The sequence below is a fragment of the Mus pahari genome, chromosome 9 (genome assembly GCF_900095145.1).
Source record: "Mus pahari chromosome 9, PAHARI_EIJ_v1.1, whole genome shotgun sequence".
Taxonomy (NCBI): domain Eukaryota; kingdom Metazoa; phylum Chordata; class Mammalia; order Rodentia; family Muridae; genus Mus; species Mus pahari.
In genome coordinates, this window is record NC_034598.1 from 39,173,391 (window position 1) to 39,200,504 (window position 27,114).

At 39.2% G+C, this 27,114-nt stretch overlaps 1 protein-coding gene across 4 annotated transcripts in view; it reads left to right on the forward strand.

Annotated features, from left to right (window-relative positions):
* The window catches only part of Pcdh15 (protocadherin related 15), a 1,443,732-nt gene that overhangs the window by 1,227,308 nt on the left and 189,310 nt on the right, over nucleotides 1–27,114 (forward strand). For all 4 annotated transcript variants that reach the window (XM_029542087.1, XM_021204350.1, XM_021204353.1 and 1 more), the window contains one exon: nucleotides 24,112–24,417. In XM_029542087.1, coding sequence (XP_029397947.1) covers nucleotides 24,112–24,417 — 306 coding nt within the window. The remainder of the gene's footprint in view (nucleotides 1–24,111; nucleotides 24,418–27,114) is intronic.

Sequence of the window (27,114 nt, forward strand, 5' to 3'; positions counted from 1 at the left end):
AAAGATTTAATGATAAAGGGAATAAGAGGAGGCCAATAGACGGCGATTCTGGGAGGCTGTGTTGTGGAAGAGAAGAAAAATAGAACAAGAAGATGAGGATATTCTTAAAAGACACATTAAAGAAATTGTTTTGAAAGTCAAAGTTAATTTCCTGACTGAAATCATGGATAATCTGGTTATAGCCTCTTTGGGACAAATGTGAGACAGAAATCTTTGTACCTAAAAGAGTTTGAAGTTAATTTTATGATCTCACTGAAATATGCAGGTAACCTAAGTCCTGAAGAGACAGGAAAATCATTATTAGTACACTGAAATAACACTATGCACAGGAGAAACTGAATGAATTAATGCAGCTCAGCAAGGCTTTGCCACTGATGAAAACTAAGTTTCATTTTCCAAGCAGCTTTGTGCCCAGGATTTTCTCTTTGATTGCTCCCAAAATTACAGATAGCAAATCCTGTCAGCTCAAGGGACATTAATATCACAGATCACAATGGTTGGTATTAAATACCCCACTGATAATTCTGATCATGTGGTACCTGTAACTTTTACTTGCATAAGAGATGCTGTAAAGAAATACATTTGGAAAAATGTTCTATAGCTGTGGCATCATGTCTTTCATAATCTACCATTTTGTACTTAGCTTACTGTCTGCTTTTGAAATGGGGGTTCTTAAGAAGAAAGAAATATCCAGAGCCCTGTTATTAGACGTTGAAAAGAAATAAATGTCCATGAGAGCCTGGGAGAAATTTTACGACTGTGGTCTTTATGCGTCTTCAGACATTTAGTCATGGTTTTAGATACAGCAAGAGATATATTATTACAAAGTTTAAAAAGTATTATGTATATTATTCATATGCACAGCTTGCCTGTTCCATTATTCATCCAGTAGTCAGGCACATCATGAGGGGGAAAGGGAGAACCCTATGAGAAAGTGTAAAGGAGTTTCTCCCACATGGGCTAGAAGGCTGAGAAATGAAGACCACACAAGAGGAAATTCTTAAAATGCAGCTGATAAAACAGGGATATTTTGTCCAAGTAACTTAACAGATAGCTTAGTGGATAACTCCTCAGCAATGTGTGCAGCGGCTATGAGTGTTGAATCTTCTCCTACTAGAAAATTGAGATAAGATGTTATTTAAAAAAAAAATAGATATAGCGCAAGAGTGATTTCTTAGCCATGACAATTTTGTCAGCGTGTTTGAACACTGACAGCCATAGTAAAGAGAGACATGGAGGATGCTAGAGGGAAAGTACCAAGTTCCCCAGGGGTGGCTTCTGGGATACTGGAGGAATGTAGAGCTCTCCCGGTGCTTTGTTCAGTTTCAGTAGTGGGCAAATAGAGAGGGAATAAAGCATGGTTGTTGAAGGGTGTTTCTGTTTATTCATATCCATTCCCTCAATATTTTAAGATCATGTTTTCCTTCCTTCTGACATCTCCCTACTTCAGAGTTAAAGCAATTAAGACAGACTTAAAGCAAGCAGGAGTGGAGACACTAATGATATGCTCAGCCATCTCTCCCTTCAAATCTAATGTAAATCCTGAGTTCTGGTGGACTTGCTGTCTTCAAAGAGTGTATTTCTCTGATATGGCTCTTTATTTTCAGAATCAAATGCCATAGAACTAAACATTCTCAAGCAAATAGTATATTGTCTCCAAGTAATCTCTGGGCTCTGTCCCCCTCCACCCCAGAGGTGAACCAGCACAGGAGCCAAAGTGTCTTTCTGAACAAAGATCACAGAGAGAAACCACAGCAGGGTCCTAAATTCAAATCCAGTTCCTTTTGTGTGCTCACTGTAATAATCTAGTCAAGTTTCACTTTCCATAGAAGGACTATCTTCCAAATGTTGAAAATAGCGCCCTAGTGGGTAAGTGGGAAGACAGAAAGGGTAGAATCCTGTGCTAGCTCTGATTTTTAGTCTCCCCTTGAATCAAATTCAAGAGAAAAGCAAGCAGCACATCCCTAGGCAGAAGAGAAAATGGTCTGAGTCTGAACAATCAAATCAATAATTTTGATTAAATAATTTTAAGGCTATGCTTCAGCTGATTGTTTTGAGAAAAAAAATCAATGGTTGATACTGTGACAAGTTTTTCTGTATGTATATGTGTAGAAGAAATTTATAACCTAATTAAAAAAAAAAAAGATTCAGATACAGCTTTTGAAGAGACTATAAGCCTCCACCCAGATCTCCCTTCAATGAAAAATTCCATGTCTCAGCTGCTGTGAGTGAGGTAAGCAGATGCCCTTCCATGGCAGCTGAAGTAAGATGCCCGCAATTGCGGGCAGTTTCCTTGCCCAGCATCTCGCCCTGGTTGTTGTATGTTCTGACCTATGGCAGAAGGGAAAGGCCTGGTCATTTGGGCCCAGTTAAGACAGTTGTGATCTGCAATGCTAATTATAGAACTGCCTCTGGGTTTGGCGAATGCTAGAGTTGGCCCTTTGGAAATGTTAGCCCTCACTTCTCCAACCCAGTCTTGCTTTCTCTACCCTTCAAAGACTTTGATTTCAAAGGCATGTCGTAGTAAAGGACTGGCGGACAATGTCTGCCTCGGTGCCTTCTTACCAGGGCATACGGCCTGCAAGCAAATGCAGCTCTTCCTTCAAGCTACAGGAATCAAAGGGGGTGGGGAGGCACAGGCTGAAAAACAAATAGATAAAAGCAGGCAATATTTCTTCGGCTTGTTTTCTCACTATTTAGTTTACGATACCTCAGAAGGATTGCTTCATTGTGATTTCCAAAACTCGGGACTGGAAATATTCCCTGTGTGCGCCATAATTCACAGCATGGATGTACAGCAAGCACAGCTGCTCATTCATTGTCTTTGCCCGTCTATTTTCGTGTTTTTTATGAGGGGCTCCTCTGAGCCCACAGTCCTTTCTAATGGTTTCGGGATTCCTCAGCCTCCCGCTCATCCATGTCAGCACAGACAGATTCCTGTCAAAGGCAATCGTTCTTTATGAAGCAGACAGGGTAATGTTTCCTGTGGGCAGACCAAATCAAAGCAGTTCTCGCTTGCCGTGTTGGCTGGTAGCTCTGTCCTCCATGTAGATTCTTCAGATTTTAAGTTTGAAAGGAGTCCATAGCTTTCTTCTTTATTTTCCACAAAGATTCTTGGCAGACACATAGAGCTTCAGTATCTCTGAGTAATAGATTTTTAAAAGTTCCTCCCCATTTATATCCGCTGTTTTATACTATTATATCATTGCATTCTACTGACTAGAGTCTTCCCATGGAGAGGAGAAATACCGCATAAACATAACTCCATAGATCATAACCCATATTAAGGAAGAATTCCATTCATCCAATGCATATCTACTCAGTGTCTTTGTGCCAGCAATAAAAATATATGCACATATGTGTGTGTGCACGATCCCCCTATGCATACAGTTAAAATTTTCCTTGAAAATTTTTATCTCCAGCCTGATTTATTTTTCTCTCATTTAGACAGAAAAACTTAAAGATGTTGATGAACTGTCTTAGTATTTACAAATCTTGATTTAAAAGTCCATATGAATTATTTTATTTTTTGAGATTATAATTAAGTCTTCCTCATATCTCAGCTTCCTGTCCTCCTTCTAAATTTTCCTATGTACACCTCCTTGATTTATTTCAAATTCATGGCTTTTTTCATTGCATGCAAATATATATATATATATATATGCATATATATGTGTGTGTGTGTATACAGATACATATACATTTATACATTTGTATACACACACACACATATATATATATATATATATATATATTTCCTGCTTAGTCCATATAATGTTACTTGTATGTATGTTTTCAGGGCTGATCATTTGGAAACAAACTATTTCTCCATCTCTCAGAATTCCCTAGTTGCCTGTAGTTCTTTGTGTAGGTTTGAGGTCTTGTGGAGCTCCCCTGTTCACTTTGGCATGTATCCTGATGTGGTCTTTAATCAACTTATGCTTGGGTGGTCATGTTGGTGAAACGTTATGGGTGTAGCATAATCATTTAAACTGAAATGGAAGGAAATAAACTTATAGTGTCATGCCTCAGGCCTGCTACATGGCAGTCATAACACACCATACCCTGTAATGAGGGTTAAGAGAAGGCACTAGCAAATTGAAATCACAGAATAAGAAATCTACTCTTGGGAGCTGGAGAGATGGCTCAGAAGTTATGAACTCTGCCTTCTCTTCCAGAGGTCCTGAGTTCAATTCTCAGCACCCACATGGTGGCTCACAACCATCTATAATGGGATCAAGTGCCCTCTTCTGGCATGCAGGTATATATGCAGATAGAGCATTCATATACATAAATCAATCTTTTTAAAAATCCACTCTTTGCTATTCAAATACTTCTACATTTTCTACATCTCCACTCTTTATCGCTATACCCAAGTACCTTCCTAGATTGTAAATACTAATAATATGTTATCTCTTTTAATCCCTTCTGCTTCTGTAATTGAAATGGACATACCAGTTGGAAACAGAACCTCAGCAACTTGTTGATAAAGGAATGAATGCATAAATCACAGTTCTAAATCAGACAATTAGCAAAATCCTACATGAAGCCATTCTACATGGCTGAAAATTGCTGAATTTGAGGGCTTTCCTAAAAAGCACAATAGCAAAGTATATGTACCGGATGATCTTCCCAGGGACTTTGTGACGATGGAGGCCATTAAGATGACGTACCCCCAGAGCTCCTGTCTCTAGCTGCATATGTAGCAGAAGATGGCCTAGTTGGCCATCATTGGGAAGAGAGGCCCCTTAGTCTTGCAAACTTTATATGCCCCAGCACAGGGGAACGCCAGGGCCAAGAAGTGGGAGTGGGTGTGTAGGGGAGCAGGGTGGGGGGAGGGTATAGGGAACTTTCAGGATAGCATTTGAAATGTAAATAAAGAAAATATCTAATAAAAAATCCAAAATAATAAATAAATAAATAAATAAATAAATAAATAAATAAATAAAATGGAGAACGCCTGATGATCTCATAGTGACTGTGGCTGTTTTAGAGGGTGTGAGCTTATGGTTAGAATGAGAGTACCCCTCACAGATGTATGCTCTTGGAAATCTGGGCCCAAGCCAGTGGCACTGTTTTGGACAGTGGTAGAACCTTTGAAACTGGGTTTTAGTTGTAAGAAGTGGATCATGATGAGGTAGGTTGCCGGGGGCCAGCTCTGACTTGTCTTCTTTCTTGTTTGGTTCTTCTTGAGACAGCAGAGGGGGAAGAACATTGGCAGGTGTAAGAGTTGGTCTTAGGAGATAATTAGTGCTTCTGTTTAATAGTTAAATGTTTACCTGTCTCAAGTCTTCCTGAGTGCCTCTGAGGCCAGAAGCTGTAGTCACTGGCATTTAGCACCTCATCTTCAAACAGTAGAGGATTGAATAAAGTAGCCTTTGTGCTAACTCAGCAGGAGCAACACAGCTCTAACTCCCAGTCTGCTAGTTGAAGTCTTGGAAGAAAAAGGTACACGTTGAAAACTTTCGGGATAGCATTTGAAATGTAAATAAAGAAAATAATAATTTAAAAAAAGTGTTTAAAAAAGTGATTTCAGGATGATATCCTCCAGATACATCCATTTGCCCAAGAATTTCATAAATTCATTGTTTTTACTTAATAAGGTAACCCAATCACAAAAGAAGTCACTTGATATGCACTCACTGATAAGTGGATATTAGCCCAGAAACTTAGAATACCCAAGATATATTTTGCAAAACACAAGAAAACCAAGAAGGAAGACCATCATGTGGATACTTCATTCCTCCTTAGAATAAGGAACAAAATACCCATGAAAGGATATAGATACAGAGACAAAATTTAGAGCTAAGATGAAAGGATGGACTATTCAGAGACTACCCCATCTGGGGGATCCATCCCATAATCAGCCACCAAACCCAGACACTTGCATATACCAGCAAGATTTTGCTGAAGGGACCCTGATATTGCGGACTCTTGTGAGGCTATGCCAGTGCCTGGCAAACACAGAAGTGGATGCTCACAGTCAGCTATTGGATGGAGCACAGGGCCCCCAATGGAGGAGCTAGAGAAAGTACCCAAGGACCTGAAGGGGGCTGCAACCCTGTAGGTGGAACAACAATATGAACTAACCAGTACCCCCTGAGCTCCTGTCTCTAGCTGCATATATAGCAGAAGATGGCCTAATCAGCCATCATTGGGAAGAGAGTCCCCTTGGTCTTGCAAACTTTATATGACCCAGCACAGGGGAATGCCAGGGCTAAGAAGTGGGAGTGGGGGGGGGGTACGGGAGCAGGGGCGGGGGAAGGGAATAGGGAACTTTTGGGATAGCATTTGAAATGTAAATAAAGAAAATATCTAATAATAAAAAATAAAATAAAATCTATAGTCACTAAAAAAGAAAAAGAAAGAAAAGTGATTTCAGCCTTTATTTCTATGTTCTCCTCAAAAGCTTCCTATGAAAATTTTCTTAAAAAGAGGGGGTAGTGGAATGAAGTAAAGGATTAGTTGCTAGAGCCTTTTCCCTTTTGTCCAAATGCCTCTCCCTAGTCAGGCTTGGGGGAGGTTTGGAGCAATAAACTTCTGTTGAACCAGGAGAAGAGAGTCATGCTCACAGAATGAAAAACTTTTACAAAGAAAATATGGATTAAACATATAAATACATATACAGATTCATGCATACAGATTCATAAATCTCCATTTAAACCAGTTGGGCCCAGCTTATATACTAACTCATAATTACACACACACACACACACACACACACACACACATCCATACTTATATATGTATATGGAGCAAAAGACCAAGTACCAGAGCAGAAAGAACTCACTCATTCTGGATGAAAAATGAGCTCCAATCTTTATTGCATAGAGAAATAAAAAGCTTCTACCCTTCTAGTGCTAAATGAATTAAAGCTAAGTCTGTAAGAAGAAAGCTTTGTTCTCTCTAGTGTGACTAAGCCCAGCTTGCTATTAAGAAAAGACCTGTTCTGTCCCACGGTAAGGAGAGGCTGCCTGTTCCTTCTGCTCTCTACAGTTTCTTCTTTTATTCCTCCTTCTCTCTGTATTATGCATATTTCTCTTTTATATTTTATCTTGACTATAATTTCTAAGTTATTCCACTCTGCCTTCTCCTTCTAGTCTTGCTCTCTCCTCCTGCTCTGATGTCACAATGCCTTTGTTCCCAATGCCTTACTCCCAAAGCCTTTACTCCCAATGCTATCTCTCCTGTGTTATGCCTCCCAGTGTAATCTTTCCCAGCCTTTTTGTACCTTTTCTAGAACAGATCACAGGGTTTTTCCAAGCATCCTTTTTCCTTTTTTACAAAAGTTCACTAGAAGTTCAAACATAAATTCAAATCATAAATTGAATAAGAAGTTTATAATAGAAAATGTTTATATGCATATCCATTAAAAGTAATTATTAGGTTAAACATTCATCATCTGTCACCAACTCTACAGGTTCATGTAGAGTTAAAAAAAACCACAACTTTTGTGACTAAGTTATTAGTGGAGTTTGATATAGATAAGCCCAGTCAATATTTTATCTTCTTTTCTTACACCTATAGTAAATCCTTAATTCCCCTTTTTTATGACCTCCTGAAATGTGCTCTAAGTGCCTACTTGCTATCTCAGAAGCAATTAACTCATGACATTTGAAGACCTGCAGAGTTTCCATTGCAGTTTTGACATCAGAAAAGACTTAACAGCCGTCCTATTATAAAAGAGCTTAATAATTACTAGTAAAATTTTGGGAATTCTTATAGGATCATCATTAAGAAATAAGAAATCATCTGTTTGTCTATATATCATCACTAAAAGAGAGTACACCTGTATAATTCTGCAGAAATATGCTCAAATGTGGGCTAATACCTAGTGATTGTCATATACATTTAATAATACCAGAAACAGCATATTAATAGCAGGAAACTTTCCTAAAAAGAAATCATCCCAGCCTTGCCTGCAGAAGCAAATCTGTCATTAACTGTATAATCCATGACAGAACTGTCTCAGGAAGATCACCTGCTAGTATTTAGTTTCTCCTTAATGGCTCCTGGCAGTGGCTACAAAGGCTACACTCACTTCTGTTGCTGTCCTTTGCATTCTGCTTTCTAGTGTGCTGAGATGGGAGGTGCTTCTGCTCTATGGTCCTGCCACAGTGAGCTCTAGCATGCACCCTTTCTATGATGCACTGAAATCCCCACAAAACTGTGAGCTAAAGTAAGCATGCCTCCCTTGAGTTGCTTCCTTTGGGTATTTGGTTACATGAATGAACAAAGGCATTGATACAGAAAATTGATAGCAGATAGTAGGGCCTCTGCTATATGGACCTGATCATGTGGATGGATGGCCATTGGAACAAGAGGCAAGTATAGCAGAGTTTAAAGGCCTGAGATGGTCTATATAATGTGAAGCCTAATGGGCCATTCTAGAAGGAGTGTTAAACACCAGAATGCCTACATAAATGAAGGAGATAAAGACCAGACTCACAAGGTCTCAAATAGGAAAAGGATTTTGCCAGGAGTTGGTTTAGAAGCCACATGTGATCTAGCAAAACAATAAATCTGGCTGTGTTCAGTCCCTGTTCTAAAATTTGAATGATGCTAAATTAAAACAATAATAATAGACTGACTTGTAAGATAGATGAAGATCCTTCAGGCTGTGTCAAGTTGGCTGCTCACTGCTAAGGGCCATAATTCCAATGTAAGAAAACACAAAGGAAAACAGAGAAATATGGAAAAGTTTGCAACCATGTCATGAAAAAAGAATGATGCGTGATGAAGTTGTTGTCAAGAAAAGTACAAAGAAGCTGCTAACTAATGGGGGACGGGGAAGTGGATGTAGCAACCAGATAGTCTCAGATGCCAAGAAAGCAAGATCCTTGAAGGACCCCATGGGGATGACATTAACTGAAATACCCCACAAAGGGGAAGGAGAACCTGTAGAGACCATATCCAGAGGTTAGGCATGGCCCCCTAGTTAATGGACAGGGTCACTAACCAAAATTGCTCCTGTCTAAAGGAAATACAGGGACAACGAGTGGAGCCGAGACTGAAAGAAAGGCCATCTAGCCACTGTCCTGCCTGGGATCTATTCTACATGCAGCCATCAAACCCAGACACTATTGTGGATGCCAAAAAGTGCTTACTGTGAGGAGCCTGATACAGCTGACTCCCAAGAGGCTCTGCCAGATCCTGACCAATACAGATGCCAGTGCTTATAGCCAACCATCTGACTGAGCACAGGGACCCTGATGGAGGAATTAGGGGAAGGACTGAAAGAGCTGAAAGGGCCTTATCTGGCATCTATGGGAGGGGAGGCCCTTGGTCCTGTGGAGGCTTGACGTCCCAGTGTAGGGGAATGCCAGGGCGATGAGGCAGGAATGGATGGGGGAATATCCTCACAGAAGCAGGGTAAGAGGGGATGGGATAGGGATTTGCATAGGTGAAACAAGGAAAGGGGATAACATTTGAAATGTAAATAAAATATTCAATTTTTTAAAAGAATATATATTAAAAAATGCTAACCATTAAAGTGATTAGTGTTGTTAAGGAGAAGCTGCACATGACCTGAGATAAGAGCAGAGGTTCTTTGAGAATGAGAGCCCTTCCATAGAAAACTAAAGGTGAAAATAGGAACACATTTAAAAGACCTTTCTTAATAGTGAGCATGCTAAAAAACATGTAGAGGTGTAGACCCTGATTCAAAAGAAAAAAAGGGGGGGGGGATTTGTCCCCAATACCTATAAACTTATAGGTCAAAGCTGTCGACCAAAGGAGCTTGTCTACATCTCCTCCTGGCAGAAGAATTCATCTTCAGCTATATGGTGCTGATTGTGTTTGACAAGCTGAATGCTAAGTTCCATGATCATAGCAGCTTGCACCAAGAAGACCTTGTGAAACCAGCCAATATGTGGGGTGGAGGGGAGATTGTGAGGATTCTTGACATTGGATTGGATATGTTTTGCTTTTGGAAATGGGCATTCCCTACTGGGGCCAGGGATATCATTGTTATGGATTTAATGTAACCTATGTGAGCTATTGTTCTGAGGTGATGGCATTTTGAATATGGAATCTCAGGGACATGGACCTACCCAGCGGAGGAAGGATACTTGGAATGGCTTTGTATATCATCCTCACTTGTGATTCGTGTGTGTGCTTTCTGCTTCTTGCTATGGAATGATGTAAGGAGCCCCTACTACAGGTTGCTCCCTCTAAAGGTGGTGGCATCCCATGGAAACTATTGGCCATATAAGACTTCCTCCTTTAAGTCAGATGTTTTTGTCGTAGCAAGGAAGGAGAGAAGTACCCAAAACAACTTACCTACACTGGAAGAATCATTGATAATCTTGGTTAGTAAGAAGATACTTTCCTTCATTATTTAGAGGATGCTGCCTGTTAATTTATTCATCACTTTTTTTTTTTTTAGTTTCTTGTTATATTATTCTAACATTGATTTAGAAAAAAATCAAAAGACAAGATAAACTAAAAAGCTTTGGGACACAGGACGGTATATAGAGCAAAAATGAGCTCCAAAAGAAAATTAGCTCCTTAAAGAAGTCCATGATATGCTCATATTTAAAAATAAATAAATTAAGGCATAAGGTTAAATTTAGAATAATGTATCTATTCAATAAATAGTATATTACATTGGTAATGAATAGGCAGGGTGTCATTTTGAATATTAGTTTAGGAAAGAAAGCAGTACTTTTTGTCAAAACTTGACAGGAAATGCAAATGTATACATTGAAAGTCTAGGTCAAGCAGATTACCCCATGGAGTACAATCATTGTTTGTGCAGTGTGTCTACAAGTGTTCTTCCTTGAGGGCAGTTCCATTTGCTCTATGTTACCTTTATATTGACATAGACAAAATCTTCAGAATGAGCCCTGAAAGAATGGCTGTCATGTGACATGACTTGTATGTCTCTGTCCTATCAGGAAGGAATGGGAACTGATAGATGAGAACACAAATGTCTACAGAAATATCTCATCCATGAAGAATAAATATTGTTACTTATGTGATGAAAAGCTTACCTTCCTCATCCAAAACATAGATAGTATATATGGGTAAAAATACATATGCAATGTATCTATGGTAACAAGATTCCTTGGATGTTTAATTATAAATGAGAGAATCCAGAAAACACTGTAAAAGGAGTAGAGCAAAACTTGGAAGAGTGTGAAGAATTAAGCTACTATATTAACTCTACTCAAAATAATATACTCACTTATGTTCATGTTAAACCAGAAATTCTCTTTCATAAGGATTCTCAATGACAAGCCAAGGGAAAGAATAGTCACACAGTGATTAGTTCAACAATAAACACACGATTTATTGTTGGTGGCATTGCTCACTTAATATTCATCTCAAGAAGGAAATGCATTTTTATTTCATTTTTTCCTAACAAATTTAAGTCTTACCCACTTTTAAGAAAGCACTGTGAGTACCAAATAATAGTTTCCACTTACTCTCGGTGTTGGGTGGATGAGGCGGGAGGGGCATGTTGTTGCTTAAGATATTGTTTGCAAAAAAAAAAAAAAAAAAAAAATAAATATATATATATATATATATATATATATATATATATATATATATATGACTAGGAAGATCATAGAACAGTTATAGGTGTGCCATGGCACGAAGAGCTTTCTACTTCCTGAAGCTGTGGTGGTTAGTCCCAAAGTCTGATTGATTGGTTTAACTGAGCATTGTGTTATCTATTACTATGGGTGGAAGAACCACGAGACCACTCATAAGATGTCAGCACCTCTCTATGGGCCAGTGATCAGAGCAGAATAAAAGGGGCATATGTGAGAAAAAAAACACGACGCATGGCCAGCGTCCTCCCTTCCTTGCTTCCCGGCCCACCATGCAGGCACAGCTCTATTGTGCTACATACACCACAGTGACGTGCTGTTGAAAATATTTAATCTCAATGGGGAGTTTCTACCCCACCTTTATCATACAGTTCCCAGATCAAAGACACACAACCTTTGAATTTATAATAAGCCTTTAGTGCACTAGAACTGGGCAGATATCTACCCTCTAAGCTATTTGAATCTACTTCCCCATCAACAACCCTGAGTTATAACTTTACCACATTCCACCTGGGCAGCTTTTAACTTCAATTGTCCAACCCTCATAGCCATGTTCTCATGAGTCACCTACCCCATGGTGTCTCTTCCTCTCTCCACCTTCTACTTTCTCTCCTCCTCAGACCCCAAGCCCCCAAACTGAAATCTCCCTTACCTCTCTCTCTTCTGCCCAGCTATAGGCTCTCGGCTTCTTTCTCCAACCAACAGTTTTACATTAAGGAGCAAGGTCACATGGCATCACTTTGTATTAGGACAGATTCTCTCATCCCTGGGGGTGACTAGGTCTGGGGGTCTAGTATTTAGAATTACAATACGTAGTAAACTGACAGCTTTGAGACGAGACAAATTACATTGTTTATATTGGTTATTTCTGTCACAGCAATGAAAATGGCAATCACGAGAATAGTTAAATCTGCCGAAAATATTAATAAGGAATTGGTTACATAATTACACAAGTGTATTCAGTGTTCTCTTTTAATGTCTAATGTTTCTGGAGGACAATACACTTCAGCTGAGGAGTAATAAACTTAGGAAATGGTTGGAGTACATTAAACAGACCAGACATAAGACGCCGTGGTTATTTTGAAAAAAAAAAAAATTTAGGTCCTAGACTTTTCCCATACCACTTTAAAAAAAAATAGAATAAAGGTAGTATTTTCAAATATAAATTCTAACTGAGGGTTTCTAACCACCTCAAGGAATAGAGTTATATACACTAAACTTGTTGTAGAGTTATAAAAGAGCAAGTGTGATTTCTTTTTTTAATGATCTCAGCTTGATAAAATCTAGAATCTAGAGACTGAAAGTCTGTGAAGGGTTATTTTGATTGCTTTAACTGAGATGGGTTGACCCAACCGTGCAACCGTGAGTGGGCATGTTGCCTGGTGAGAAATTCTGCCCTGTATAAAACAGGAGAGCATAAACTGAGTCTGAGAATGTTGTTCTGTACCTGATCATGGCTGCATTAAGCACATTCTACAGTGACTACCCACCTAGGAGGGACCTCAGCTTGGAACTGTGGGCTAAAATAATCCTTTCTCCCTTAAGTTGTTTCTGCCGGGATATTTTTATCACAGTAATAGGAAAGGAAACGATGACAGGATGTGACACCCCATAAAAGAACATAAGATTAATTTTGGGGGAAGCCTTCTTGGGGCTTCCTTTTAGCTCCCTATTCCATTTGGAAAGTCTGAGAGCAAAAAGGAAATGGCCTTATTGTAGAATTGTAGAAAGCCTGTTAGCGAGCCTGGAAACATCATCATGCAGGTAATGTAAATATGAACTGCACAACCTTTTGTGACACGCCAAAGCATTAATCTCGGACTGTCTGCCATCATGTTATGAATGAAGATGCAAATATTTAAGCATGGCTCCTTCACGATGCTCTCTTTTTTTTTTTTTTTTTTTTGGTTTTTCGAGACAGGGTTTCTCTGTATAGCCCTGGCTGTCCTGGAACTCACTCTGTAGACCAGGCTGGCCTNTTTTTTTTGGTTTTTCGAGACAGGGTTTCTCTGTATAGCCCTGGCTGTCCTGGAACTCACTCTGTAGACCAGGCTGGCCTCGAACTCAGAAATTAACCTGCCTCTGCCTCCCAAATGCTGGGATTAAAGGCTTGCGCCACCACACCCAGCACGATGCTCTCTGCATTAATCTGCATTCTTTCATTACACGTTCTATAGGCTCTCTGGAGGCATCGCAAAACTCATCTACCCAATTCCTCGGAGATTTTTTTCCTCTTACTTGCCTGTTTGTGTTAGTTTTCTCCATATTCCTGTCCCTGCCTCAACTTCTTGTTTCTCTTCTCTTCTCTCCAAACAGTCCACCGGTTCTTTTCTCTAACACTACCTCTCGATGGAACCACAGTGTGCTAGCCAAAGTTTGCACGTCTAATGCCTAGTCACACAACACTTAGGAAAAGCAATTTTAAAAAGAGTTTTGCTAGGTGCTGGAAGGATCAGGGAGCTCAGTGAAAAGGCTGAGAACTATCTGAGACAAAGAAGCCTTTCAGGGAAGACATGAGGGATCCAAATGCACTTCAGGACACGTGAGGCAAGTAGATAGCGTGCTTGTTTCCCACTTCAGTTCTCACTCTCTGAGGTTAGCTACTCCACCTTCTGGTATCAACCTCAGTAATGTGATATGTCTTGACCAATGAAGTGATCGTGGAGGTGTTCTCTTCTAAGCAGAAACAGGGAGGGGCAGGGCTGGATTATCTCCTTTCTTTCCCTCAGTCGGGGGGGACTGTTGCTTCTCAATAGGGCTGTTCTAGAACTCTCCTGTCTAAAGTAACACAAGCATGGGATAGGAGTGTAGAGAGACTGTGGTGCAGCACTGGAGGGAGAGGAAGTCACCCAGTGAGACTGCAGAGACACCTGGAAGCTGAATCACACATTCAAAGCATAAATAAGATGGAGATTGTGTCAAAGGGTTAGTTGTGGACACGCATGGGTAAAGACAGAGGAGGAGATCCTGTGGATCCTCTAATGTTGTGATAAAACACAACTTACTGTGTAACTAGGAGTAAATGTTTTGGATGTTGGGAGGGTCAGTAATACGTTCAAGAAAGCCACCTATTGCTTGGTAGGAAATCCTTAATTAAACATTTATTCAACAAAAATTTGTTGGGCATACATAAAGGATGCGAATAGGAAGTCAAGGATAAAAAGGCATACTTCTTTCCTTGGCTGTTTGAAGTATAGTGTAGGAGACAGGCAGGTAAGTAGGCAATTATAACATGTTAGGAAGCCAAATAAATATGAGGTGACAGGGTCCTTAGTGGGAAGAAAGCTGTTTGAAATTGGTGGAGCCAAGGAATAGAAGCCAGGAAAATATCTAAACTCTTTACAACAGCTTAATTGTGGTTTCCCCATGATAGAATAGAAAGAATCTAAGAACACTAAAAAGAGACGTAGCTTTGGAGAAAAATATGGGCAGCTGCCAAAACTTTTATGTGTAGAAATACTATTTACTGATTCCTGTGGGCAAAATTTATCTTTCCAAATGTGCGGGGACAGCCTGTAGTAGTTATGAGTAAAGGCATGCTCTGTGTGAGATAATTCTTGCACCCTTTAATCTATTACAGCAGTGAATTTAAGACCAGGTCATAAACACTTGCACACAGACACACACATCTGTTTCTCAGGCCATGGTGAAATTACTTTAAAATGAAAATGAGCATCTTGAGATGATTTCTCCCAGGACAGACTGAATAGACATTTTGTGTGTCCATATCTATGACATCTTCATATACAGTTCTTCATTGAAATTTTCTCTTTCATGTATCTCATCTAATATCTAAAGTTGTGTGGCAGAAAAGCTCTGTATAAGGCCAGAGAGATGACACAGGGGTAAAACATTTGCCTAAAAAAATACAGGTTTTTATTTTTTTTAATTCGGTCACCTATATCTGTATCCACCTCAAAGTAGATATCCACATATATAATAACAACAACTAAAATACATTAAATGGTCACCTTTATGAGGAGCAGAGGAGATGTTTCAGTCAGTAGAAGACCTGAGTTCAATCCCCAGAACTCACATGGGAAAGCCTGGTGGTTAGGGCAGCTTGTCATTCCAGCGCTGCAGAGGGAGAAACAAGAGGCTCCTTGGATTTTACCCATCAAGCCAACATACCTAGCTTACTTGGCAAGCTCCAGGTCACTGAGATCATCTGTCTCAAAAATAATATGGGCAGTGACTTAGGAAACATGCAAGGTTGTCCTCTGCATGAAAACACACCCACATACATGTACATGTACACATACATGTACATGCACATATATACAAATATACACGTCTCTGCACACATATACAGAACATGGCCTGTATCACTAAAAGTGACTCATAGATAAAGGAGTTTATTCAGCTGCAGGTGGAGAGTCTGTAATGGTGGGGGAAGCATGGCTCTAGACAACCAGAGCAGGAAGCTGACACATTATAGCTTTAACTATACAAAGAACATGAACTAGAAATGGGATAAGGCAATATACACTCTAATCCCACCCCCGTGTGCTGTACTTCCTCCAATTAAACCCCACCTAAAAATTCTATAACTTTGCAGACACCACTACCACTGGGAATCCAGTGTTCAAATATGTCACCTTACGGAAATGTTTCTCTTTCAAACAAGCATACACTCATACATATAAGAATGTGCCTGTACATGTGCAGGTACACATCAAATATGCATGCACACATACACATGAACCCATATATACACATATATCTATACACACATTCATACATGCATACCCACATGTTAACACACATGTGCATATGCACATACCCACACATGAACACACATACATACCCATGTACATAAGTCCATGCATATGCTCAAACATATATGTATTCTTCCATAGTAATACAAACATATGTATAAACCTACATATAAATATGCACATAAACACATACTTGAACACACACATGTAACATCTCACATATATACACATGCACATGGATGTGCATATTTGCACACATACACACACACAATTAGGTGCTCTGTAATAGCTCACACCTTTATAATTGCTAGAATACACTTACAAGCACACGAGAAAGCTTTGATCTTCATTGCTCTTCCATATAATGTCTAAGATACTATTTGAATCAGCTAAAGTTTCCTTCTAAGTATTACTTGTTACAGTAATATTGCTACATGAATAAACAGGTGCACTTTATATATGATTTCTTTGGCAGGTCAACACTGAAATTCCCAGATAATCATCAAAATATCAGAGTTAATAGAGTCTAAGGAAAATAGACTACAGACATACAAGGATAAAACTAGATTGTCTTAGTCAGGGTTTCTCTTCCTGCACAAACATCATGACTAAGAAGCAGGTTGGGGAGGAAAGGGTTTATTCAGCTTACATTTTCCACATTGCTGTTCATCACCAAAGGAAGTCAGGACTGGAACTCAAGCAGGTCAGGAAGCAGGAGCTGATGCAGAGGCCATGGAGGGGTGCTGCTTACTGTCTTGCTTCCCCTGGCTTGTTCAGCCTGCTCTCTTATAGAATCCAAGACTGCCATCCCAGGGATGGCACCACTTACAAGGGGGCCCTCCCCCCCCCCTTGATCACTAAGTGAGAAAATGCCTCACAGCTGTATCTCATGGAGGCATTTCCCTAACTGAAGCTCCTTTCTCTGTGATAACTCCAGCTTGTGTCAAGTTGACACACAAAACCAGTCAGTATACATATTCTATTCTTTTTAGTAGAATATGAGTTCTCAAATCGGGACACAACCTATGTATTTAAATTAATTTCTAATAGGGATCAGAAAATGCACTGACAGTAATCATGGACAATATTTTGATTGTTTACTTAATGTGAAAGAAGCATGTTGCTAAACTAATACAGAGCCCACAGGAGGCAGTGAAATAGATACCAAAGACTAACATCAATTCATACATGAGGAATGGAAAAAACAAAACAACAACAACAACAAAAAGATTGTCAAGGCCATTCAGCCATTATGGAAAAACTGATTGTCTTAGTTAAGATTTTACTGTTGTGAGCAGACGCCATGACCAAGGCAAGTCCTATGAAGGACAACATTTAATTGGGGCTGGCTTACAGGTTCAGAGGTTCAGTCCATTATCATCAAGGCAGGAACATGGCAGCATCCAGGCAGGCATGGTGCAGCAGAGCTGAGAGGTCTACATCTTCCTCGAAAGGAAGCCAGTAGACTGGCATCCAGGCAGCTACTAGGAGGGTCTCAAAGCCCACTCCCAGAGTGATGCACTTCTCCCAACAAGGCTTCATCTGAAGGCTGCTAGTGCAAGACTAACTTCCAAGCAGGTAGGATGAGGGTCTTAAAGCCCATGCCTACAATGACACACCTACTCCAACAGTGCCATACCTTCTAATAGTGCCACTCCCTGAGCCAAGCATATACAAGCCATCACACTGATTATAAGCTAGAAAACCAAACCTTTCAGAGACCTACAGCCTGAGATCTCAGAGACACAGTATTGTGGAAACTGTTCACTCTGGCTGTGGTTTGAGATATTTTGAACTCTTGGGTTACATATTGTTACCTAATAAGTTTGCCTGCCTCTATTCAGTAATAATGATTAGGTATTTGTACTAAGAGAGGAAAAGTTTACCCTCCCTCTGAGTCATTAAATTGCTTCTTTTCTTTTTAAATGAATCATAACAGCTCTTATGCAAGATCAGCATAAGCCAGCTACTATTTTATAAAGTTTGAAGTTGCAGGATAATAGAAGGCATCTCTACTAATAATGTCATTAAAGATGCTCTGGCTGGTGCCCAGGTGCCCTCCTCTTCAGCAGCTCCCACAGCTCCTTCTCTTAGTGAGAAAGGAGGGCACAGCCTCTGAAATTGCTGCAGAGGATAAGCAAAGAGGGAGCAAAGCTCGCTGTCACCCTCACACCGCCATAATGAGGTGCCACATGGTAGTTCACACCTTCAAGGAAGCCATGATACCCTCCTGTATGTCATCACTTGGATACTTGTAGAAGAATTTTGTTGTGCAACACAAACAATTCTCTCTAAATAATTTTAATGTAATGATGGATTACATTTTCACTTGTGATCAATAACTAGCATATTACCTAGAGGACCTACCACTCAGGTGTCTCAGCAGTAAGCCAAACACATCTAGCCTTCTTTCAGGGTTTTATCTCAGTATGTTCCGCTCACAGAAATTCTGCAATGTTAGCTCATAGCCATGTTCCAAGGAATCAGGAGGCCAAGGCTAGATGGCTCATATTCAAGCTGAGTTCTTGGGCAGCCTGGCTCACAGAAAGCAGAAAAGATTTAAGATTTCTACGATTTTGGTGGACACAAATGAGCTTCATTTACTTAAGGGAAAGACGTAGGTCACGAAAAAGACAATGGACAAAACTAACAATAATGAAAAGGAGGGTATGAATTGAGTGCTCAAGAACTATAATTCCTAACTTCGTGGGCAAGCAGCATGGAAAAGAACATTGGTACACAATTGTTCATGAGGAGCATTGGTTTAGCAAGTAATTTCGCATGGCCTCTGGCCTCTCTCTTAAATAACTGTTTGGATAACGTTAACATATGCTCTAACTTGGAGTTCAGTGACTTACCTGTGATGTTCATCTTTCTAGCACATATCTAGCCTTCTCTCCAGTGAAACCCTTGTTTCAATCTTCAAATTGTTTATTTGGTCAGAGACTTTCAGCCAATCTCCCCACCATAAGCATGCCCAAAAATCTCACCTCAAATCAGGCCACAGGAAGACATATATTTTTTAAAGCGAGTATACCATGGACAGATGATTATTAAGTTGCAGCCATTCCTGTTTCTTGCTTTGATGTAGTACAAGTGGTGAAGTGTGATTTTTCTTATTAACAATTTTAATTAACTTTTAATTGATCTGTAAGAAGATGAATGACTCCATTATAGCATTGTGCGCAGTGAGCTGCTCTGGTAGATATTAAGCATCCAGGCAAAGTTCTCGACAGTACTATTCATAATCCAAACTCGACGGATGGCTCTCTTGTCTCACACCGACTTCCCCCTATGTAACAGTAAGTGACTGAGTCTGCCCCCAGTGCCTGAGTCACAACCTCATTCATCTTTCTCGGTGACTGGGAGACACAGAAGGAAGAAAGGAAGTAGCTTGCATGCATATTCTGTCCTTTGTCCCCGTTAGCTGCATATTTGATCAGCTTGAACTTTAGAGTTAGTTGCTACAGAATATGCAGTCGAATATACACATATTCTTTCACAGTGGCTAACCATGCAAGGAGTCGCCTAAGGATGAGGGTTTGAGACAAAGATATCTGTGTGTGCTTGAAGTGTTCATTATACTTAAGCAAATTTAAATAAATTTTTAAAAAGTTATGGCATGTGTTTGCAGTGGCTTAAATCTGCTTGGCCCAGGGAGGGGCACTATTAGGAGGTGTGGCCTTGTTGGGGGGAGTACATCACTCTGGGGGTGGGCTTTGAGACCCTCCTTGTAGCTGCCTGGATGCCAGTCTGCTCCTGGCTTCCTTTAGGAGAAGATGTAGAACTCTCAGCTCCTCCAGCACTTTGTCTGCCCGCATGCTCCCATGTTTCCTTCTATGATGATAATGGACAGAACCTCTGAACCTGTAAGCTAGCCTGGATTAAATGTTTGCCTTCGTAAGAGTTGCCTTGGACATGGTGTCTGTTCACAACAGTGGAAACCCTGACTAAGACAACATTAAAGAAGATGCTCCAGCTAACAGAAAACTGTGTTAACAGGAAGCTTCTTGAACAGATGCTTAACAGGTAGACTAAAAGTTAATAATTTCCAAAAAAAAAAAAAGAGACATTGTTATATATTTGCAAAATGTATGATTGAAGCAAAGGTTCTCATAAGGATGGTATAGCCCTATTTGTCAAAGTAAGCCTAAAATACTTGCACAAGTTTTAAAGAAGAACAAGATGGCTGGGGCATGAATCAAAGAGGTGGGGAGGAGGAGGGCATTCAAAACTTGCAAGGACAGACTCAGCACTACTGCCTACAGAAAATGGTGGTGGCGACAGTTGGAACTGGTCTTCATGTTCTGACTTTTACACGGGTAGGAATCTCAGGCTCTCTGCTTACGCAGCCCAGCTCTGTCAGTAGTTTCAGTATTTCCCCAGAGCCTCTCAGAAGAATCAGAGATAGCTCATGCCTAGCTTTTAAGTCAATGACCCTACACTGAAGTTCTCCTCTGCAGAGATTTAATGATGTAATAATGAACCTTTATTTCATGGGAGCTGACAACTGAATGGTTGTCCATTATTTTGGCAATGGAATAAATACTAGTACGTGTAGTTCCTGTGTTACATAGATTGACTTCCAAGCTTTTGGGTTTACGATTGTCCAGAAGCAACAGGTATCATGTCTGAGATGAACTTGAGGTTTTTGAAGTTTCATCATTAGCATGGTGGTATTCATTATGATAGTGTCTACTGATGCTGGGCAGCCGCAGGAAGCTTCAGCCCCCAGATGGCATCCCTTGAAAGTGGAAATGACCAGAGCTGCACAGTGTAATGGCTTTCTCACCTGTGGGGCTCAGCACATTAATGTATTAAATGTTTTGACATTCAATATTTTTGATTTAAATGAGTTTGTAAGAGAGTAACCCATGGTAAACTAGAGTATATTTATCCTGGATGCTAGAAATGAGACATTAATTAAATCGGTGGACATACAAATAAGATGTGTTAAACTACACACACACACATACACACATGCACATACTAACACTCACATACACTAACACACACTCATACACACACTCACACATGACACACACATATACTAACACACAACACACACTAATACATTCACATACACTAACACTCACACACACTCAGACTCACACACAGAGGGTATCAGGGAGGGAAAGAGAGAGGGGAGGAAAGGTTTACTAGTTAAATCAAACTTTGAATTATAAGAAATGAACAAATAGACCAGGCGGTGGTGGCACATGCCTTTAATCCCAGAATTCGGGAGGCAGAGGCAGGTGGATTTCTGACTTCGAGGCCAGCCTGGTCTACAAAGTGAGTTCCAGGACAGCCAGGGCTATACAGAGAAGCCCTGTCTCAAAAAAACAAAAAACAAAAAACAAAAAGAGGAAATGAACCAATAACCTTGGGTAGGAGTCACTTAAATTATGATGAATATATAGAATGTTTTTTACTAAGTGTCCCAGAGATGAAAGGTGAGGCTAAAAATCATAAGAGCAGTGGTATATGGATTACAACCTACCTAAATTATTAAATTACTTTTTTTCTTTACTTGATCTGAAAACAAATGCTTCAGTCTTTTCCCCGGAATGATGGAGCATGCTGTTCATTGCTACCACTAGGATAGCAATTGCCACTAATCCACCAACAATTTCTGGACCCATCTAGGCAAATTAGAGCTTCAGGGAACATATTTCCACATAGCTCTTCAGTTCTCTGACTATAATCGTTTTCCTCCTCCAGGTATTAATGTATTTTTTTTTCTAGTTTACTGTCAGGATTAACCTCTCCAGAGCATCTGTGGTTTTGCCTAAATTTAGGACAGTTCTGGTTGAGTGTCAGTCATATGAAATGGAAGACTGTAGCTATAAACATGATAGTCACATCTTTTTCTTTTCATTTATTTTTTGTCTATTTAATATATGTTTACATAGTGTGTTATGTGTTTATGAATGTATGTGTGTAAGTATGTGTGAGTGTATGTATTGTGAGTGTGCATGTGTGTGAGTGTGTATGTGATGTGTGTGTATGTGATGTGTGTGATTGTGTTGTGTATGTGTGTGTATGTGAGTGTATTATAAATGTGTATATATGTGTGTATATGTGTGAGTATGTGAATGGTTGTGTGTGTTTGTGTCCATGTGCGTATACGTGTGTGTGTGTTTATGTGTGTGTATGAGTTTGTGAGTGTGCATGTGTGCATGTGTGTATGAGTGTGTATGTGAGGGTGTTTGTGTGTGCTTGAGTATGCATGTGTGTGAGTGTGTGAGTATGCATGTGTGTGAAGGTATATGTGATTTGTGTTTGTGGTTGTGTGTGTGTGTTTATGTGAGTGTATTGTGAGTGTATGTATGTGTATATATGTGTGTGAATATACATGGGAGTGTGTGTGAGTGTGGTTGTATATGTGTTTGTGTGTGTTTGTATGTGAGTGTGTATGTGTGTGCATGTGTACATATGTATGAATGTGTTTGAGTGTGTTTTGTGTGAGAATCTATGAGTGTGTGTATTGTGTGTGAGTGTGTCTGTGAGAGTGTGTATATGTGAGTGTGTAAATGTGTACATAAGTGTGCTCACATGTCCCACAGTTCATGTGTAGAGGTCAGAGGGGATTTTTGCACCATACATCTTCCAGGGGTTGAGCTCAGGCCATCATCAGGTTCCATCTCACCACCAGTCCTATGTCTGCATCTCAACTTAATTTTTTTTTTTTTTTAAATAAGAGGTGTATGTACATGATGTTAAAATACCTTGCGTTCCAGCCCTCGCAAAGATTCAGTCATCCCTAAGTTTAGAAATCAAAATGAATCCTCTCCTCTGTCTTACATACTATATTACTTAGTATATATAGTTTGGAACCTAAGCATATACTCCTTCACAGCTTCTTAGGTCGAGTCAAGAGTTTATGAAAAAACAATCATAGAATCATTTGATATAAAATGTACAGTATCTGGTGGTGTGAAGTTATCTGTTGTGATAAATTTACTGACTTCCAAACAAAAGTACATTCTATTAGAAATAACTTTTCCTTTTCTGATGCAAAATGACTTTATGCCTAAAACTGTTAGCAAATATATATTCAGGTAGCTCCAATGATCCTCAGCTATTATTTGAGATTCATATTCTAACATTAAACAGTAGCCCCGACTTGTGATTTGACAATTACTGTACTTTTATTACCATTCAGTTTGGGAATATGTTTAATTTCAAACCTCAGGTCCATGTATCCCCTCAATATTCATTACTTTCATTAGCATTTATTAAATAGTTTTACATATAAGTCATTGTTCTAAATTCTAGGACCCCTGAGGTATTTAATTCTTGTATAACTTTATGTGAGACAATTAATTTCCTTAAGCCATATGGTCTCATTTGCATAATGGGGCCAAAGATATTTACTCATTAGAAATCATCATAAAGATTAAATGAGGTAAATATATGTGCCCAATCTTATGTACACGTGAAAATGACTATATGAATTCCTTAAGCAAAACAACCATCAAATCTTAAACTGTTAGCGAATTATCTTTAATTAATTAAAACCAAGTGCTACTTTTGACATTTAAAATCCACCATGGCAATAAAATTACATGAAACTTTCCATTTTTATAACACTCATTTTCTCTGACATAATATATTGCTGGGTCTAATGGTATCAGCTTATTTCATTTTCACTAAGTATATAATTAAATCAGAGCTTATTTCTTTTCATGATTTTTGAGTGCAAATTGTACCTTTATTATCTTTCTAATTTTACATTTAGAGGAAAAAACGAATATTCGGTTAGAAAACATGACACAGTTTGTCAACTACGTGCCAGAAGCTGTTGTGCGAACCTTTTTGTTTCTTCCATTTAGGCAACAGACCCAGATGCTGGGATAAACGGCCAAGTGCACTACAGCCTGGGGAACTTCAACAACCTCTTCCGCATCACATCCAATGGGAGCATTTACACAGCCGTGAAGCTGAACAGGGAAGCCAGGGACCACTATGAACTGGTTGTTGTGGCAACAGATGGAGCAGTCCACCCTCGACATTCAACTCTGACCCTGTACATCAAGGTGTTGGACATTGATGATAACAGTCCTGTTTTTACCAATTCAACATACACGGTTGTTGTTGAGGAGAATTTGCCAGCTGGGACCTCCTTTCTTCAAATAGAGGTGTGTGGACAGGCATTAACTCCATGACATCTGTATTATAAGATTAACTTTGAGAAGGCATTGAAGTTTAACTATAAACATGTGATATATTTGAGAATAGCTCAAATTCAGATAAGCTGTAGATAAATTTTGTTGTGTTTTGTGTGAAAAACCTTCCTCTGGGAGAAGCCATAAAATCAAAAGGAGAAAATCTGCAATCATAAGCAAATCACACATTTGCATATATTAAATAATGTTATATGGTTTTATCATATTGACAACAAAAAGAAAAAGCATCCTCCACATCTATCAGAGGGTTCCTACAAATATCAAATAGATATTTAATATACATACATACATTTATACACACATTTTATATATATATATATATATATATGTGTGTGTGTATGTGTATATATACATGTGTATTTAAGCATATACATACAAGATATGTATATATTCACATATACATATATACACATGAATTATTATACTTTTCTCCCACATAATTTATACACATATATACAAAATTATTTATTCTGTAGTTAACTTTTTTCGTTCTCACATTTTCCAAATTTCTAACTCTTCTTAACTGAATTTCCATATTAAAACCTTTTTGTTCAATTGTAATATTATGAGCAGCTTCTGACTTTTTTAAACAAAAGCTCAGGTTAACCTATACATTTCATTTTTGGAAATAGCCCATTTAATTCTGACACAGACTATCTGTGAATTTTATAGCAAAGAAGTAAACCTCAATATGTTTATATTTCACCTGCAGAGCAGAACTTGAAATTTTCTATCAAGGATTTCTTGATATACCTCAAGAAATACTCACCTAGGTTACAGACATTAATAAATCGAGTCATGATGTGTGCTAACCTGTAGAGAATTATCGGTCCATTTGTTCATCTATTCACCTCTTCAACAATCATGTATAATAGGTGCCCAACTGTAAATGTAACTTTTATTCCCTCAGATGATGGGAAGAGATGAGAGTCATACCCAACCTGTGCAAATACATGACTTGGGCTGAGCCTAAAACTTTTCTTTGTCTATTCTAGCAATCCCTAGCCTAGGCCTGGGAGCTTCCAGCCTCTATACAATCTAATCTTCCAAGCTGACTGATTCAATCCTGCTTCTCTCAGCTACAGCCTAAATTGCTCTACTTCACCTCATACTAACTTTGGCAATAAGTTATCTTATGAAACCTTCTCATTCTCTATCACCTGTGTCTAGCTTGTTTTCTCAGCAACCTGTCTCTGTGTAACTGTCCTGGTAACACACACACACACACATACACACACACACACACACACACACACACACACACAGAGGCACACATACACACACATGCACATGTGTGCACATGTTCACATGCACATATGCACACAAACACCATGCCACAGGGGGTTGGGTATATCCTATGTCTGGCTTATTCTGTCAGAAATTTCTGTTTCATCACTTTGCCCCTTATTTAGTTGTCACTTTCATGCATGGCTGCTCCTTCTACAAACTAACCTTAGCTTCTCTGCTAGGGATCAAAGGTAGTGTTCGAAGAATACTATTCTAGCCAGATCATAATGTAATACAGGGCATGTTTGCTGTCAGCTGGATCACATCTTTGCATGTAATTCCTTGCCTGAGCCACTATATTGCTAGATGAAAATTCCTCTTCACCTAACTATATATTATGTCTTCTGCTATATTTTTAGTAATTATTTTTGATATTATATTCATATCATTTTTCTCCCTTCCTTTCCTCCTTCTAAATATCCTCAATACTCCTCATTCTCTTTCAAATTTATGTCCTCCCTTTCACCAATTATTGTTACATATATGTGTATGTTTGTATGTACATTTTTTGGATGATGTAAAAATATCAAGATGGATTCACAACCTCTAGAGAATTTTCAGTCAGCTTTATACAACACCCAACATTGCTAGTCAGAAGCAAGGTGCTAAATATCTAAGATATACTTTCTATACAACCTTGAGTGTTTTATATATTTTTTCATGCTAGAAAAAGCTACTTTGTAACTGTGAATTGAGAAGCAAGTCAGCTACCAGACAAAGAGAGAAACAGAAAGGATTAGTCAAGGCCATGTAAAAATAAAACGATCAAAATGTCAAGGGGGGGGGGATGCTGATTGATGTTCAAGGTTCTAAAGAGCCAGAAGGCATTGTGTTCTGTCACAGCCTTTGGAGGATTAGATTGCTGTCATTTGAATCTTGAATGTCCCCCAAGGCCCATATGCTCAAGGCTTAGTCCTCAACCTGTGGAATTATTGCATGTTGGGGCACAAAGAACATGCCCTTGAAGAAAGATATTGAGTCCCCAGCCTCTTCATGTTTCTCTCTGTTTCCTGGGTTTCATGATATAGACAAAGCTTCTTGTGGTCTTCATTTACCACCATGATGTGCTGTAATTCTACATACCCACACAGGGCTTAGTGACCAGGGACTGAACCCCACTTTATGAGTTACTTAGCAGAGGATTTTGTTATTATATCAGAAAGGCAACTAACAGTGTCAGTCAAAGACAAAGTGGAAACAGGAGAGTTTTCATCAGGAAAATGACACAAAATCTGCGCTTTGACTGGTCCACTCTACTGTGATGTCGGGAACTGAGAAGAGGAGAGCAAGACTAATAGGTAGGCAGTATGTACTCAAATGAGTGCTAGTTCAAGAGACCCAAGGATCTGCACTTCTATTATT